Here is a 16,883-nt window from a genome sequence, read left to right as displayed (position 1 = left end):
TTTTGAAATTCAACACAGCTTTTTTCATAGCCAAGGAAGAGATGCACTTTACAAAGTATAAAGGGCAAATACAATCATTTTTATCTGGTCATGTGTAGTTTTTCCCCTTAATATTTAACATGTTTAAAGAAAATATTTTAGTATGCTATTTACAGAGATAGCACCAGCGATCTGAACCGGTCAGTGGTGAAAAAAAGTTTTAATGCGCAAACTTATACGGGACGCATTTGCCCCCATATCTACCTCGCAGTTGCCGGCTGCATCTGCCTCCCTCAATACTGAACCAGTTTTAAAACGAGTTGTACCTATGAATCATACGCACACATACACATGGGGAAATAGGGCCCAGGTTGAAAAATACCTAAGTTATCCTTTAAGGCACAAAGAAGACAACAAGAGGAGGACAGTGAGACTCACCCTTTGTACAAGTATCAGGTAAGCAGTTACTTGAATAATTTCAGCTACTGATTTGGTTTTCTAAAGGTCCATAATATCTTAATGTAAAATGTTGTGTGAACTCAGGGGGTCACCATCAAAGGAGAAGCTGACAGACTGGGAAAGGATGGGCTCTCCATGACCAGCACACCAAAGCTGCAACAAGCAATTACAGCAACTGTTGACTGCACTGTGCAGCACATTAGGCAAAGATTCAATAGTCTACTTGGCAAGTTATATTCATTCAAGATATTTTTTTCCTGTGAAGATTTAATAAGACATAACATTATGACATATTCATCTTTGTCTTTCTGTTGTCTCTCTTTTTCTGTTCCTTGATAGCTGAAGAATCTGCATCAGCAACAGCAAAGGCAGGGAGGTCATTCAAGATACTCAATCATGATTCCTGGCCAGAGCATCATTTTCAAGAACTACATGAACAAGTCTTACCACGCATTATGGGAGATGATGCTAACAAAGTTGCCATTCTGCTCAGATTACAAGGTAGCCTACATATCATACCCTCATTAATTTATTTGGCAATTAGGACTTCTTTTTATTAAATAAAACTTCAACTAATTTTGTTCTTTGTAGAACATACTCCAACTAGTGCATATCACACTGGCCCTTCCTGTCTCCTCTGCTGTATGTGAAAGAGGATTTTCTGCACAGAAGAGGATCAAAACTGATGTCAGGGGGTCTCTACATGTTGACACAGTAGAGGATTTAATTCGAATTAGCATGGAAGGACCGAGCCTAGAGGATTTTGATGCCAGAGAGGCTGTTCAGATGTGGTCCAGTCAGGGCAAAAGATCCAGGAGGCCAAATTATAAAGGCTGGCCTTCTGATGCACCCTGTACACCACAGGGGGATCTGATGTAATGTATCGAAACCAAACTTTGCGCATGGACTCATCACCTCATCCTAAGAATTTTCAATATAGTTACCGGCTTTGACCACTGGAAGTGTGCTCATATCTCAGAAACTCTCTAGCATAGCTTAGGACTTTCAAAAATGATGGAGGCTATTGGCCAATATTGTGTGCAGCACTTCAGTGCCAAATTTCGTTCAAAGTTCCAAATTTCTTCCAGGCTGTCCAGGCTGAGGACTTGCAATAGAGTTGGTGCCTTTTGGCCAGTATAGTGTGCAGCATTTCTGCCAAATTTCTTTTGAAATACCCAAATTTCTTGAGTGTTTACTGCCGTGTTTCTGACACTTCCATTATACTGCCAAGGTTACAGAATCTGCCCTGCCATGTTGTTTGACCCCCCCCTAATTGCTGCTTGCATCTATATTGTTAATGTTGCTTTTTTAAAAGTGTACAATAAAATGTGTCACTGTGAATTGAAAGCAAATAGCCATTTCTGCAATTATTATCAAATTATTCATCAGTAATACAATGAAAATGATAGGGATGTGAATGTTTGCGTTGCAAGTCCATTTATGGTGTAAATTCTGCTTGTGCTCCTAAAATTTTCAGAGGTTAGGGGCCTCTGTGCTGCTAGTGAAAAATAATAGCGTAGAGCCCTGACTTCGATACAAGACAAGTCCAACATCAGCCTCCAGCTAATTACATTATCACCATGTAGACGTGTTTAAACCAATATGCTCTGTATACAGTTGAGGTTAGCTTAAAGTTAGATATTGACCTGCTGGACCATGAATTAATGTCATCTCAAGAGCGTACCACCTCCACTGACAGCTACATTTGTCAACCTCTTTGTGGCTCCTGTTAACCAAGGAGTGAGTGATTCTGAGCTGTGACTCTTACCTCAATGTGGGACTAATAGCAACAGACCACACTCTGTCATACATGGGGATGGTGTCTCTCGGGCAGCTGGAAGTCAGAGTCCATATCTAGAGAAACAAAAGTCACCAGTTAACACATTAAATAACATATGCATAAACAGAGATGCTATATGATTAATTGAATCTGCAATAAAACATGCCATTTTCTTATTCAGAAGAATTGTACAGTTTCTGTTTCAAAACAATGCAGTTAATCAGTGTGGGTTGTGCAGATCATGGCACTGTGTATCATATAAATAAATGTGAATTGTGGTGGTGTTCTGACCCGGGCTGTTCGGTCTCTGGATCCACTGATGATGAGTCTATCTTTCGAATCCAGGCAGTTGACTTCCTGGTTATGACCTGATAATTCCACCAACATGTCACTCCTCCTGCTGTGAACCAGGATCTTGCCATCACTTACACAGACAAATGAGAGATATTTTCATTACTAGTCTGATATCTTAGCTGGACAAAACACATGAGGCTTTATTGAAAAACAACATTTGCAAGTCATCTTCCAGCATGAGTTGAAAGCCCTTCTCTTATGTCTCGTTTGTGTACTTCTCCACTCACACTCAAGCTTGTCTTACTTACCGACCAATTTCATGCACAGCAATAACTAATGTACATTGTGGTACGATATTATATAATTCACTGCCAGGTAGTTCAGCACAAATACAGTAAAGTGCAGTCAAAGTTTGGTGGAAAAAAAAAAATCAAATCTTTATTCAAGGTCCACTTACTAGGCTTTTCCAGAGCTTTATACCACATTTCATGACCTTCATTTGTAAACAGATATCTTTGTTGACAAATGACAGAACTACTAGGTTACATGATAACAAGTGAACCAACTCTATAGCCCCTGTTACACTGCCTGTTCAAGGCGAAAATATCACGCCGCCTCCCTGTTTTGTATATAAGGTACAATCACAGAATGGGGGACAGAGATTTCTCGACCTCAAGCTGCCACAGGAGGTAGTAACAGCGCCATATCGATGTCTGCATAAACAAGACAGGCGGTAGGATGGGACCATCGGCAAGACGGGTGTGATGTTTTTACAGCATGTTATGCATGCAACCCACCACGGGAGATTTAGAAAGTAGCTACTTATAGCTAGTGGCTAACTCAAAGAAGAAGAACAGTGGCTGTAAATGTCCACAAATTGTTAAAACCATGAGATTCAGGAGCTCCTTACCCTCTGATGTTTTGCCATTGTTATTGTTTATAAAGCACTGCCGCCATGTTTTGCCATTGCTATTGTTTATAGAGTGCTACTGATGCATATGTTTTATGTCACACTAGAGGCTGATGCTGTGGTGTTACATGTCATGCCCATCACACCTCTTTTGATTCTGAGGAAACTCAATTTACTGATGGTAAGTATTCAGTGTAGCTGTGTCAATGGAATAAGCTGGTAAATAGACCTTGAGGTAAGACTTTTTTGTCAAATTATTTCCAAGGTTAAGATTTAATTTGAGATTATTTAATTAAATTGATTGTTAAGACACTTCATTAGCCTGATGTTTTATGCTCATGAGTTAGCCAAGGAACAGCTTGATAGGACTGTTGGAAATGTGTCATTGCTACCTCTGGACATTATCTTATGTGCTAATTAGCTATTGGTTTTGATGAAGTATGCTTAAAGAACAGAACATGTTCCTATCCAGCTCAGTTGTTTGGGAAAAGGCTAAATTGAAAATGGGCTAACTATAATTTTGGATACAGTACCTTTGATCTCTTTATTTTAACTTTTCATAGATGGAGTCTGACTTTTTGTTTGCTGGCCATTGACTAAGGCCATATTGAAGTAGAAAATAGCCCTGTGTCTTGTTGGAATGGGTGTGTTGTAAATGTTGCGTTCACACGGAATCAGGCACACAGTAGACGGCTCATGGACAACACCTTCTGGACAACATGGCAAAAACAAACTAACAGTCCAATGGCATGGCAGGATGGTGAAACCAAACATGCATGAAAATTTGTTGTGCTACTGATGTGGAATTGTTTACAATGAATGGAATAAAATATATTAAATAAAGGTATTTTGTGTTTATTATTTTATGTAATTATTCTAGAAATGTCCAGTAATTGTCCAGATTGTCCATGTTTTAGTCCGGTGTGAAGAAGCTACGTAACATCCAGTTGTAAATTCTGTTTAGAGGACGGCAAAAAGTTGAATTATCTCAAGTTTGTAAGGCAATTCCACCTACCATTATTGTTGCCTATATTCTCTTCCAGCCACTCCTAATTTAACCGTCCCACTCTCATCCACTAAAATTATATATGGTTCACCGTCTACTGTCTGTCTGAATCCCTGAGAATGCGGCATAGAGTGCAGAGAAGAGAATGAAAACTGTGAAAACTGGTGAAGTCTACTCTGAGTAACAGATCAATAAGCCTGAAGCGTTATCAGATACCAAAACACCATAGAGTGGTTTATGACCCCCAGCTTCGCCATTTTTAACAGCTATAAGCATTTTAGCCCTCTGACATGTTGTTGGTTGTACAGAGTACAACACAACATTGTACAAAGTATTTTGTTTCAATAATCTCCCTAATTTTAGACTGCTCATACGAATGCTTCATAACATCAGTAACTAAGTAAAAAAAATAATTAAAAAATAAATAAATAAGATAGATAGATAGATAGATAGATAGATTTATATGAAAATCCCTATATGAGATATAAATACATGTTGTCTATGTCAAATAAAGTCACAAGGAAAACAAAGCATGGTACCTTCCACCACTGATCAGGTGAGAGTCTGTCAGAACAAAGCGACAGACATCGCCCTTGTGGCCCGAGTAGATTTCATATGGATTACGCTGAAGCCTCCCAGAGTCTTTGTGCAGATGGTACGCTCCGATATCAGCAGCCTGAGACAGAAACAGTGTGTCCCCATCTAGCTGCAACCATGGCAACAGTCTGAAGACAAAATACGCGATTTAAGTGTAATGATGGGCGTAAAGCTAACATGAATGTGAAGTCCCCATGACAGAATGGTGATGATTGTTAAAAGAATGGTTTAACATTTGGACACACGCTTGTTTAGTTTCTTCGTGAGAATCTGTCTGTTAATTATATATGGAGACAGAGTGAGGACATGGTTAGCCTAGCCTTGTATAAAGACGGATGGATGCAGGGGAAACAGCCTCAGAGGACTTATCCTGCTGTAAAACACATTGGCCTCTAGTTTCGCAAACCGGGCGAGGCCAGGCATACTGGGTGTGGCCAGGCGGATTTTGCAAGTTTGGCACACCGTGCGCACTGGCGCAGCTACTCCTCTTTCCAACCTCTGTCCCTCCTACCTATGTAAGTCAGAAAGAGGGAGAAGAGAGGCGTGGAATGGGTTTTACACACATCACACCAATCAAATGAGCCCCTCTCCTCGCCCTTAAATGCGCCACGTGAAGGCGTAATGAGAGTTTACTCAATTGGCAGAAGAGAGCAGCAGCATCAGACGGCCAAACTTCTCCCAGGAGGAAACTGATGTTTTCGTCCGGGAGGTCCAAGCTCGCAGTGTCTGAATATACGGAACTGCGAGCAGACCTCCACGGGCTGATGATGCAAAGGTAGCCTGGGAGGAGGTCATCACAATTGTAAATCAATATTGCGTTTCTCTTGTGCGCGCGCGCGCGTTCTCTTTCTCTCTCGCAGTCTCACTCTGTTTCTTTTCTTTTGACTTTTCTAAGATGACAGATGCTGAATATATACTCCCTATCTGATGCTGTGGCTGTTTGTGGTTGGCTGAGAGGGATGTGAACTCATTAGTTTGCAGCTGTGTTAATCAAATCAGGTTGGGTTTCCATTACGCGTGCCAAACGTGCCAAACGGTGCCAATCCCCTTTGATCTGACATCAGATGTGACGAGACAGTCGATATAGAGATACATTTATGTGCTGATTGCAGATAGTTGCATTAAATAGTGTTTTTTTTGGGGTATTTATAGCATTATTAATGTGCCTGATATTCTGGAAACCTGCCTGTGAGGTTTTGGTGACATGTGTGCACTGTCAGCCAAACTTCCACTTACACCGGCTGCGCTCAGCCTGCGCTGACAGTAGACCTGGTTTCAGCTGGCGAGCTTAGCGCACCTTCTGCAAAGCCTTTTGGCACGAAACTGTCACTGCGCCAAGCTGGATCTGTCGACACCTCCCCCTGCTGCGCCACCACACCCATCTCAGTGCACCTCAGTCTGCCAAACTACCAAACTGAGCGCACCTTGGATTGCGCTGCTCGAAACTAGCTCTGCGTGGGGTTCACCACCCTGTGCCACCCTGCGCTGCACCGGGAAACTAGAGGCCATTATGTTCAGTATATAATCTCTACATTCTTACCTATTCATACATATTCCATTTCTCATGAGTTACACTTCATATTGTTTGGTTGATATTGAGTAAAAAAAAAGGTTGAAGCATACCAGCCTTTTAACGGTGAATAAATAAATAAATAAAATACTCACTTTGTTTTCCATTTGAGAGGAATTGCCCTTTTGCAGACACCATCATACCAGTTTTGAGCTATTTTCACTCTCTCTTTCAGCGGGATGGAAGGATATCTGCAATGACAGTGATAGTTTAACATTACTACATTACGATTTTGAAGGGTGGATATTATTGTGTGTGTATAATATGTATAAAACATCTCCATCCCATCTGTTAAGTGGTAGACGACATACTGGATCACTGCTTTTAAATGATTAATTCATTCCAGTTTTACACGTAAATAAGCATTACATGAGAAAGAAACTACTTTTTAACGCCACTTCATGTCACCTAAGTACACCCGCCAACCGAATCACAATGCAAAAAGATGCCTGCATCTACTTATGGATGAGAGGCTCGTACTCATGACAACCCGAGAGATAAACATTTGGCTCATTTGAGATTAACTGCGCCACGCCTGAAAAGTGGACGAGATCAGGCGGTGACGAAAAGCTGCAGTGAAGTCTGACAAATTCCCAACAGTTTCCAGCTGCCTTCAGTCTGTACACTCACATCCTGTTAGATCTGATGAGGATTTATTAACATGCTATCAGACTACTTTGTTCTCAGTCTCCAATTTTTTTTTATTATTACACAGTAGCCTATTAAAATGCTTTACAGGCAATCTGTAATTTATGTTCAAGGTTCAACCCCCATTTTACATGAAAACATAAGTTTGCTACAGCAGAGCAGATCTATCCCCTCAACTACATAGGCTAAATAAATTGTGTTTTAACTATAATGTTAATGTTTTCAGAGGAAAGTAATACAAGATAACAGCTTTCATTAAAGATCAGTCAGATACAGTCAGGGCTTCACACCTGTACAGATGTTATTTAAAGAATCCTCACATCCCACTTAGTAGTCTTTGTGATGCTAAATTCTTCAATAATTAAAACAGTCCAATATTAATATACAGTAGACTCTGTATAGTTTATGATGAATGTATTTGGTCTCTGATGACTGAACTTCACCATCAGTCACACAACATGTTTTCTGTTCACAGAATAAAATTTCAAATGAGACAAATATCATTTAAATCTCTGAAATTCAACAAAAATGAAAAGTTTATCTAAAACGTCATCTTGTTTGAGTCAACATCTGAACCAATCAGCTGTTAGATCAGGTGAGAGCCAGGCGTTTCCCATCTTGCAATTGGTAGAGAGCAACTCCAATGCCTGGCTCTAAAAACTGCGGCCACCTCGATCTCGTGAGATTATCATTATCCACTTTTGCATGACATCAGAGCAAGTCAGGATGAAGTCGGACACAAAACTAACTGGCATGCATTGTGCGGCCATCGACAGTGACTGAATCTGCGCAGGCCTGGCTCATCTTGAATGAGCCTGTTAATGGTGTCCTCTTTAGCTGAGATGTAACATTAGCTCGCTCAGTAGTGCCCGTTGAGATGCACTCCTTCTTCAGCACATTGACAAGCTTGGCGGACACATGTAGTTCAGTACAAAGGAAAAGTTGCTACATGAAACTGCTCACAACAAGGTCTGTGGATTATCCTTAGTAACCAGAGGCCTGTACTACGAAGCCAGGTCAACTTACCCAGGATATCTTCTCGTTTTATGGTTTGACTAACCCTAACATTGGCTGTCTGGATAACCAGTACCATGAAGCTGGTTATTAACTAGTTCAGTCAACACTGTGTTTTCCTTTCCAGCCACAAGCCGTTCATGTGAAAGAGGCAGGTAGTTAATTGTGAGCGACATCATCAGAACCATGAATGAAGTAGGCTGCTTCATATGATATGTGATGAAACGGTAGCGTAAGTGTTTTGTCAACGAGACAGTAACATGTCGGTGGTGTGGGATGTAAACGACAAGCTGTAATCTGAAAACAGAAAATCCAGAAAGATTGAAAACACTATCTTAAAATTCACCATCATCCCAAACTTAAGTTACGTGCAGGTATCACTGAGCTATGGGCCTATGTGACATTAGTATAGAGTATTTTTTGCTGTTTAGTTGGAGGATGATGAAAGTACTCTAAATATGTCACATAAAACACTTTAAAGTGATGCCAGACTGTTTCTGCTACTAAAGTAAAGGGTGGAAAAGTAGTTTATGACTAATGAGGTCTGTCTGACCAAAATGTTACATTTATAGGGACGAGAGCCAATTAACAGTGTGTGGACTACTTTACTAATAAAATATTAGGTTTTATCCTAGTTCTTATCACAAATCCTTGTTTTATCCTAGTTCACAAGTGTCTCATGTTATTTTGAGCTGCAGTGAAGAAACCAGTGTAAAAGTAGCAGCACTATCACTGCGGACTAAAATAAACTTAAAGGGATAGTGCACCCAAAAATGAAAATTCAGCCATTATCTACTCACCCTCATGCAGAGGAAGGCTCTGGTGAAGTTTTAGAGTCCTCACATCCCTTGCGGAGATCGGCGGGGGGAGCGGCTAGCACACCTAATGGCAGACGGCGCCCCAGACTAACGTCCAAGAACACAAAATTGAAACCACAAAATATCTCCATACTGCTCATCCATAGTGATCCAAGTGTGCTGCAGCCCCGACATAAAAAGTTATTTCGAAAAACATCATATGAACTCTGTTTTTAGCCTCACTGTAGCCTGTAGCTCTGACTGCTTCTCTGTGCTCTGCGCTCACGTGTGCGCTCTTGTGTGAGACCAGTGAAAGCATGAGCTTTGCTTACCCGTGTTTACATCACGTGACACGTGCACCGCAGGGGGAGACAACAGTAACCACAGTAGCTAAAAGATAACTTGCACTACGGTCTTTTAGCAAAGGACAGCCCAACATATCTGAAGACTTTGAAATTGAGGAGGAACAGCATTTCTTTGTTGAGCCGTATTTCTTTGAGCCCGAGTATGCGGACGCGGAACTCAGGCTACTGGACGAAGCAGCCGCCGCAGCTCATGAGCCTAACCCTCAGCCAGCCGCAGAATACTGGAGTCGAGCACTGGAAACCTGGTGGTGTAGTTGTTTCAAATGCAAAGCAATGTCAACGGATGAGGAAAGTCTTTGCTGCTCAGAATGAGAATTGGCGATGTCTGCACTTGAGAATCTGGACATCAGTACTGACGAGACTGCTGCTCTTCAGAGACCGTGCATCACGATCACCCTGAGAGCGCACACGTGAGCGCGGAGCACAGAGAAGCAGTCAGAGCTACAGGCTACAGTGAGGCTAAAAACAGAGTTAAAATGTATTTTTCGAAACAACTTTTTATCTCGGGGCTTCAGGACACTTGGATTACTGCGGATGAGCATGTTGGAGATATTTTGTGGCTTCAATTTTGTGTTCTTGGACATTAGTCTGCCATTAGGTGTGCTAGCCGCTCCCCCCGCCGATCTCCGCAAGGGATGTGAGGACTCTAAAACTTCACCAGAGCCTTCCTCGGCATGAGGGTGAGTAGACAATGGCTGAATTTTCATTTTTGGGTGCACTATCCCTTTAATAATTTCAAATAGTGCTAAATCATGTGAAACCAGTGGAAATAAAGCCTGTGGAAATATTAAATGATTCTGCTGAGCTATAACAGCATATAGGCTCCTCTTTTTCACCTGTCACTCCGGACTTTCTTTCATGGCTACTTTTTTCTTCAGTGATCTGATTGGTCAGATTTCGGGATGTTGACAGGTTGTGATCTGATCCCCTGAAGTTAAACTGCTCTGGAGCAGGTAAGCTGTTCAGCATAAGTTACCACTATGATTTATCCCCGTAAAAAGAGAACCAGCTTCGTAGTACTGAAAACCCAGAGTTAATCCCGAAGTTAGCTCGCTAACTTCAAATCCTGCTTCGCAGTACAGGCCTCAGGTCATGATTTCAGGAGTTTTGTAGTTGGGGTGAACTGTCTCTTTAAGAACACTCCTAATTCCCAAACAAATCAATAGTTTACACAAATTTCATAAATCAGATGACAAGTTCACTTACTTTTCTATGTTTAAGGTTTTACAACAAAAAATAAGAAAGAATAAAAATTAAATGTGACTATTACAATGAAAATAGGGAAAACATACTAAGCTGAGTAAGCTGACACTTAAACAAACCTTATCCTCTTTGCACTCCACGTCCCAAACTATGGTGGCAAAGGAAGAAGTTAGCAGCTATCAATGTCATTTTGTTTGCATCGCGGGACGCAGGCATATCTTATGTAACAGGTAAAAACTTAAATTCACTATTTGTGGTTGTGGTATGAATATAAGACTGCACTAGGACATTGGACAAGTCTTCACAAAGCCTTATAGCTTGTTAAACTGTCACATGTCATGATGTGACACTTCATTTTTAAAAACAGAACAGAAGCTGTTCTGACACTGATATTGCAATGCCTGTCTGAGGGGTCGGGGCCTGTGAGCAGGAGCAGCAGACACTCATCCAGAACAGTGGCATATGCATTCACATGTGGTCAGCAAGCCCATGGCAAAGGGGGAGCACAGAAAGCAGGAGGAAGCAGCTTGAAGCCGTCTCACTGTGGGAACTACAGGATGTATCACCCTCTCGCTCTCAGCAGGGTCGACAACTGCCATTACACTATCACCTGCATCCCTGAGGCAACAACAGTGACCTGTGTGGGTTTGACTGGAGGAAAGGCCTGAGGGAGGACACTGGGATGCCAGTGTGGTTCTGGACCTGTCAGTCAGTCAGTCTGCAGGCTGTGCTGGTTCAGTCAGTCACATCCACATAGAAACATGAGGGCTGATTCTTTTAGTTCTTTAAGTAGTTTAGTTCGCTTTTTGTAGTTATGGCCATCACTTTTGCTGGTTATGAAACCATAATAATCACAATCCACCTTTGCCAGCCGATCCAGCCAGGGCCCACTGATACATGTCTCTGTAAGAAAAAGTCTAACAGGTCAAGAAACACTAGCTATCAGACAGAAGGCCAAACTGAAAGAGAGCACACCTGAGATCTGTAGACAGTTGGCCTTCATTTTCTTCCAAACAAGTTTGACAAGGGGTTTGTTATCAACCTGACTGATGGTCTGACTGTTTCTTGTGCCTTAGCAATGTCACTGCCTCTGTCATTAACTTGGTGACTGCAATGCTCTATCTGACAGATATGTGTGACAAGTCTATGAATATCAGACTGTTATAAATACCATTATTTATAGTTATAATTTGTTTTTACTGTATTCCTTTGAGAATTTTAGTACCAAGGCAAAATCAACACTTTCCTTATCCTAATTGCTAATTTCATTGAAAATACTATTTTGGTATCATGTACGATTCAAGCAAAATACCACAGGACAGGATAAGGACCAAACGGAGGGTCCTACTTTATTACCCGATCTTTGCAAGGCTAGGTTTGAAGTTGTAGATTATTTCAGTTTTGGGCTCATATTTTGCATATTCAAACTTGTGTGTAGGGATGTCACGATTATAGATTTTCTTGGAACGATTATTGTCAGAGAAATAATCACGGTTTTACGATTATCACGATTATTAATTTCACACTATAAATGTGTAAAATCACATGAACACTCCTTATAGATCTTTAAGTTTCATTTATTTCCATGCCAACATAACAAAAATAATATAGCAACAAAGAAAAGTAACCAAAAAGTAGTGTGCGGACTCTACTTTCACTACATGCCTCTTTGTGGTCCAGCAGTCTAAGTTTTTTCTAGGATGTGTGTTTCTTTTTGTTCTCTTTAAATTACAATTACACAAATAAATTGAGAGCACATCTTGTGCAGTGTTAATAATAAATGAAACAGACATCGTGCTGGAAGGACAAGTCCAACATGTACTCAACACAGATGGGAGAGAGCAAAAGGAGGTAATACTAATGCTAAATGTTCACTGACTGAGGACCTTGAGAAGACATTACGTATATCTTCCACATTGCACACTGACACTGAAACAGTCTGACGACTAAAAAAAAGGATTTGAACTTGTAACAGTCGAATATATGAAATGTGCCTTTAACATGGTGTATACTGTGTCGCCTAGCAGCAACGTCATCAAGCAACACCTGTTATGATTTGAGTCTGCTGAGCGCACCCAACGCTGGTCGGACGTATACTTATGTGCTCCTGCTTTTTCTTTTATCTCTCAACACAACAGTAATGGTTTTAAGTACGTGTGGCGACTATTTTGTTCATGCATGAAAATGTAGCAGCCGTACAACTGGGCTTGGTAAGCTTGGAGTGTTTATAAGTTGATGTAAAAATAAAGGACGAGCATTTGTGAAATCCCACACTCGTGTGGACGTGAGTTTCTGCCTGTCGTCTCACTCCAAAGAGCTACACAGACCCAAAACCATTACAACCTCACACTGTGTGCACACAAACTGCAAAACTATCCATCAAAAAAGTTTTTGAGACGTGCCTTAGCTTGTTACGTTGCACTGTAAGCCCAACTCGTATCATACCACTATGCCATTAATTGCAAATGACACGCTAACATCTAATTTTTAATTCAATGTTACATTAGATAAATCGAGATTGACGTATTTTAACCCAGTTATTGTGCATTTACCTCCCGCAGGTGTTGTATCATGTTGCTCGTGTTTGATCCTTTGGCCGCGACTTTTTTGCGGGATGTTTTACAAACTGGAAAGCCGTTGTCAACAATGACCCCTTGGTCATTTTGCGATAGCCAAAATGATACCACACAGCCTACTTTATCCGTTTGTTTTTTTGGGGGGGGGGGGGGTCTTCTTCATCCATACTTCATCACTCGGAGACTTTTGTAACTTTGCTTTCGTTCCGTGCGAGTTGCGCTGACCTACTGTATATGGTTCCGCGTCCCGGCATAATCTTTGGAGAGTGACGGTGTTGAGGAATCTCTACGAATAATTAACCGTGGCGTTTAAAATCGCCGTTAATAGTGAAATCAAGTAATCATGACATCCCTACTTGTGTGTGCTAAATTATTTAAAACACAATTGCTATTATGTGGTCACGTGGTGGATCAGAGGTGGCTCTCCCTATAGACGACACGGGCGGCGGGGGTGAGCCAAAATAACACAACTCATCAAATACCACCACCTTTCACAGCAATATGATACGCACCGGGTCACAGCAGTTGATGATGCAGTGGCTAACTACCAAAATCATCAAATACCAGTGCTATGTCGGTGTACATTTGCGTAAGATTCCAATGCACAAAGGCACCTTTTGTAGCATTATGAAACACACAAGCCTGGGGCAGTCTGTAACACCGCAGGCAACTACGTAGTATAAAGAAAGTCCCAATAGGGTAGGATGGGAGGTGGGTGGGTCAAATAAACACTGGACTTTCACCCAGGACCCCACTGTTCATTTCTCCTATCACTGGAGTTATTTTAATAACAATGAAGCATGCTAGTATGTGTAGCATGCTACAGTAGTGACATATATCACATGGCGTATGTTACGTTCCATTTCGTAAGTACCTACAGTACTTATTTTAAGCCAAGCTATGATGTTTTTTCTAAACCTATTCACATGCTCTGGTTGTCCAAACTCAAGGAAATAAACATAAAAACCAGGTGTTTTCAGTACATTGTAAATTTATTTAAAAAAATGACTGTGTGCGTGTAACGAGTGAAATTTGTACGTTTCCTGCTAAAAAGGAAGTTTGTTTGAAATGACACAATGCATGTCGCAAGTGTACATTGACACGCCCTCCTAGAACTTAAAAAACAGATACAGAAGGGTACCTTGTACATCATATTTGGCTGTTTAGGTCAGAGTCCTGCACGGGTCCAGTTTTCAAGATCCGCCCCGCCCCGACCCGACCCGGCGACGTACAAACCTGCACCCGAACCGCAAACCCGCCCATCAGGCCAATTAGTACCGCAACCCGGTCCAACCCGTTGAAACACGACCCGCAGCCTGACCCGTAACCCGGATTTAAAGTAATCATTTTGGGTCATATTGGCTGAATATTGAACAGCATATCACCACAGTTAAGGTGCCAGTAAGTAAACAACGACCTGAATGAAGCAGCTCTCACAATAAAACCCTGAGTTCAGCTCCATCATCAACCCTCTGTGTTCTTTTCCCATACAAGTGTAAAAGCACTCGTTTTTTTACGTTTAATGCTTTTAAACTTTTAATCTATGTAAAGGAACTTTACATGTGTAATAACAGACTTACTTTCTGTCCAGAGCGACGTTCAGCAGTTACGAGCCATCACGTGTTTTTACAATCCATTGAGGAGAGAAGTAATCCATCAGGGAAACACTTCAGAAACATTATAAAGTGATAGTTGTACGTTTTATCCACTTATTTCTCAAATACCTAAATAATTACTGTTTTGGAAGCGGCGCTTGTTAGACGGTGGTGATCCTCAGAGAGTAAATAATGACCAAGATAGTTATCTGTAGTTTACCGAACTAATGACCGATGTGTTTATCTAAAACCCGCGATCCAACCCGCATGTTATTTTTTCCACCCAGATCCGAACCCGGGAAAAAATGTTTTTTTAAAAACCACCCGCAAATCAGCTTTTTTGCGGGTACCGGTTGGGTACCCGACCCAGTGCAGGACTCTGGTTTAGGTCCACTGAGAGAGCGGCCGTGTTTGATAAGTTGGGATGAGAACATACAAAAACAAGAGGATGAAATTTGAACATACTGCATTCTCTCATTCTTTATTATTATTGTTTTATTTATAAATGCTATAACCCTGAAAAATAATAATAATAATAATAATAATAATAATGATAATAATGATAATAAATTGGGGGGTAGGGGGGTCGGGGGTCAGGGGAAGCTTCCCGGGGGCCCTGAATGTGCTAAGTCCGGCACTGACTGTAGACAATATATTGCAGAAAGAAAGAAACGTGGGCGTGGTACACTTTACCCTACAGGTAACACTAATGCATTCCCAACATGGATGTCATTTCAAGTACTTAATGATAAAAATATCAACAGACTACCTTCTCACGACCACTCTGTTGATGCTGTTAAAATCTGGTGCATAAGGTCATTCCTGATTAACGTTAAAGTATCCCCGCCACCACAACACACTCAGTCAGTATAAAGGCACTGTTATAGTGTACCTGACTGATGACCAACACACAGTGTATGTGTCCAAAGACAACAGACTGCAGTAAACACTGTCACTGCACCATTAGTAACACAACTGAAGCTAACGCTAAGCTAAAAATACACGAGGTTTTTGACATCGGTGTGCGGCTGTTATCTTACATGTCCGTCCCATTCCGAGTAATTCCAGTGTTTAAAAACTCTTTAGCAATCTTCCTCCACACAGTGTCCCGGTTTATAAAGTGGTAAATAGTTTTACAAACTTGAGAGAGGCGACTGAGAGATTTGTAGTCCAAATACGACCAGACATGATAGAGAACATCTTCTGGCAGCTGGGACAGCAGCATGCTGACAGCTCGGCTCTGTGTGTTAGCCCGCACACAATGCTACTGTAAAAATGGCTGATAAACACAGTAAATAATCATGTCTCAATTTCAGAGAGCTGCAGGACAGACGAAACAGGAAGCCATTCCAGCAATGACCTGACGGAGAATGACGACAGTGCGACGGAACTGGACGTGATGACGTATGCTGCTCAGTGCTTTTTGTGTATCTCAGACTTTTGTCTGTCCCAATACCCCTGAACAACAGGTTTATCTGTATTCTGTAGGCTACTTTATGTTGTTATATGAATCCATGTGCGTGTATGTGATAATACTGATTTATGTATTTTTTATGATAATAAGTATTCATACACTAGGCTGCTTCACAAAATACTTTTAGCACTATAAAGTTCAATCAATCAATCAATCAATCAATTAATCAATTAATTAATCAATTAATCAATCAATCAATTCATTTGTCACATGAAATCATAGAATATGATTCTGCAAATCATACAGTTTGATTTCAGGATATGCAGGTGTCAGTTCCATTGATGTGTATATTCAAAGTAGTGTAGTAATAATAAATAAATATCAGTGTTTAGGATTACGCAGGGTCTTTATGGAGTATCCTTATGGCCTGGGTGTAGGAGCTCTTCCTCAGCCTCTCAGTGTTGGCCTAGTGTATCTTGATTATTCCTCCCAATCTCATTGGGGTGAAAAGGAAGTTATCCGGGTGGCTGGGACCTTACATTATTCTCATGGCCTTATTTTTGCAGCCCCTGGTGTAAACATTCTTTCTGTATGTTACAAAAGTACTTACAATAAAACATGCCAAATTATGAGATGAGGCCAGAGCAAAACTAGAACACAAAGCAAACCTTTAAAG

At 41.1% G+C, this 16,883-nt stretch overlaps 1 protein-coding gene across 3 annotated transcripts in view; it reads right to left on the bottom strand.

Moving 5' to 3' along the window:
- fbxw4 (F-box and WD repeat domain containing 4) overlaps window positions 1–16,165 on the bottom strand; it is a 79,140-nt gene extending 62,975 nt beyond the window's left edge. For 2 of the 3 annotated variants that reach the window (XM_033612599.2, XM_078160656.1), the window contains exons 1-5: window positions 15,834–16,165; window positions 6,691–6,786; window positions 4,968–5,153; window positions 2,510–2,642; window positions 2,207–2,292 (exon numbers count right to left, since the gene is read on the bottom strand). In XM_033612599.2, coding sequence (XP_033468490.1) covers window positions 2,207–2,292; window positions 2,510–2,642; window positions 4,968–5,153; window positions 6,691–6,786; window positions 15,834–16,018 — 686 coding nt within the window. In that variant the 5' untranslated portion in view covers window positions 16,019–16,165. The remainder of the gene's footprint in view (window positions 1–2,206; window positions 2,293–2,509; window positions 2,643–4,967; window positions 5,154–6,690; window positions 6,787–15,833) is intronic. The other variant, XM_033612600.2, reaches the window with a different exon arrangement.
- Between the last annotated feature and the right edge of the window lie 718 nt (window positions 16,166–16,883).

This window comes from Epinephelus lanceolatus, chromosome 17 (assembly GCF_041903045.1).
Source record: "Epinephelus lanceolatus isolate andai-2023 chromosome 17, ASM4190304v1, whole genome shotgun sequence".
Classification (NCBI taxonomy): domain Eukaryota; kingdom Metazoa; phylum Chordata; class Actinopteri; order Perciformes; family Serranidae; genus Epinephelus; species Epinephelus lanceolatus.
Note: the sequence above shows the minus strand (reverse complement) of the source record. Positions and strands in the feature narration are given on the sequence as shown.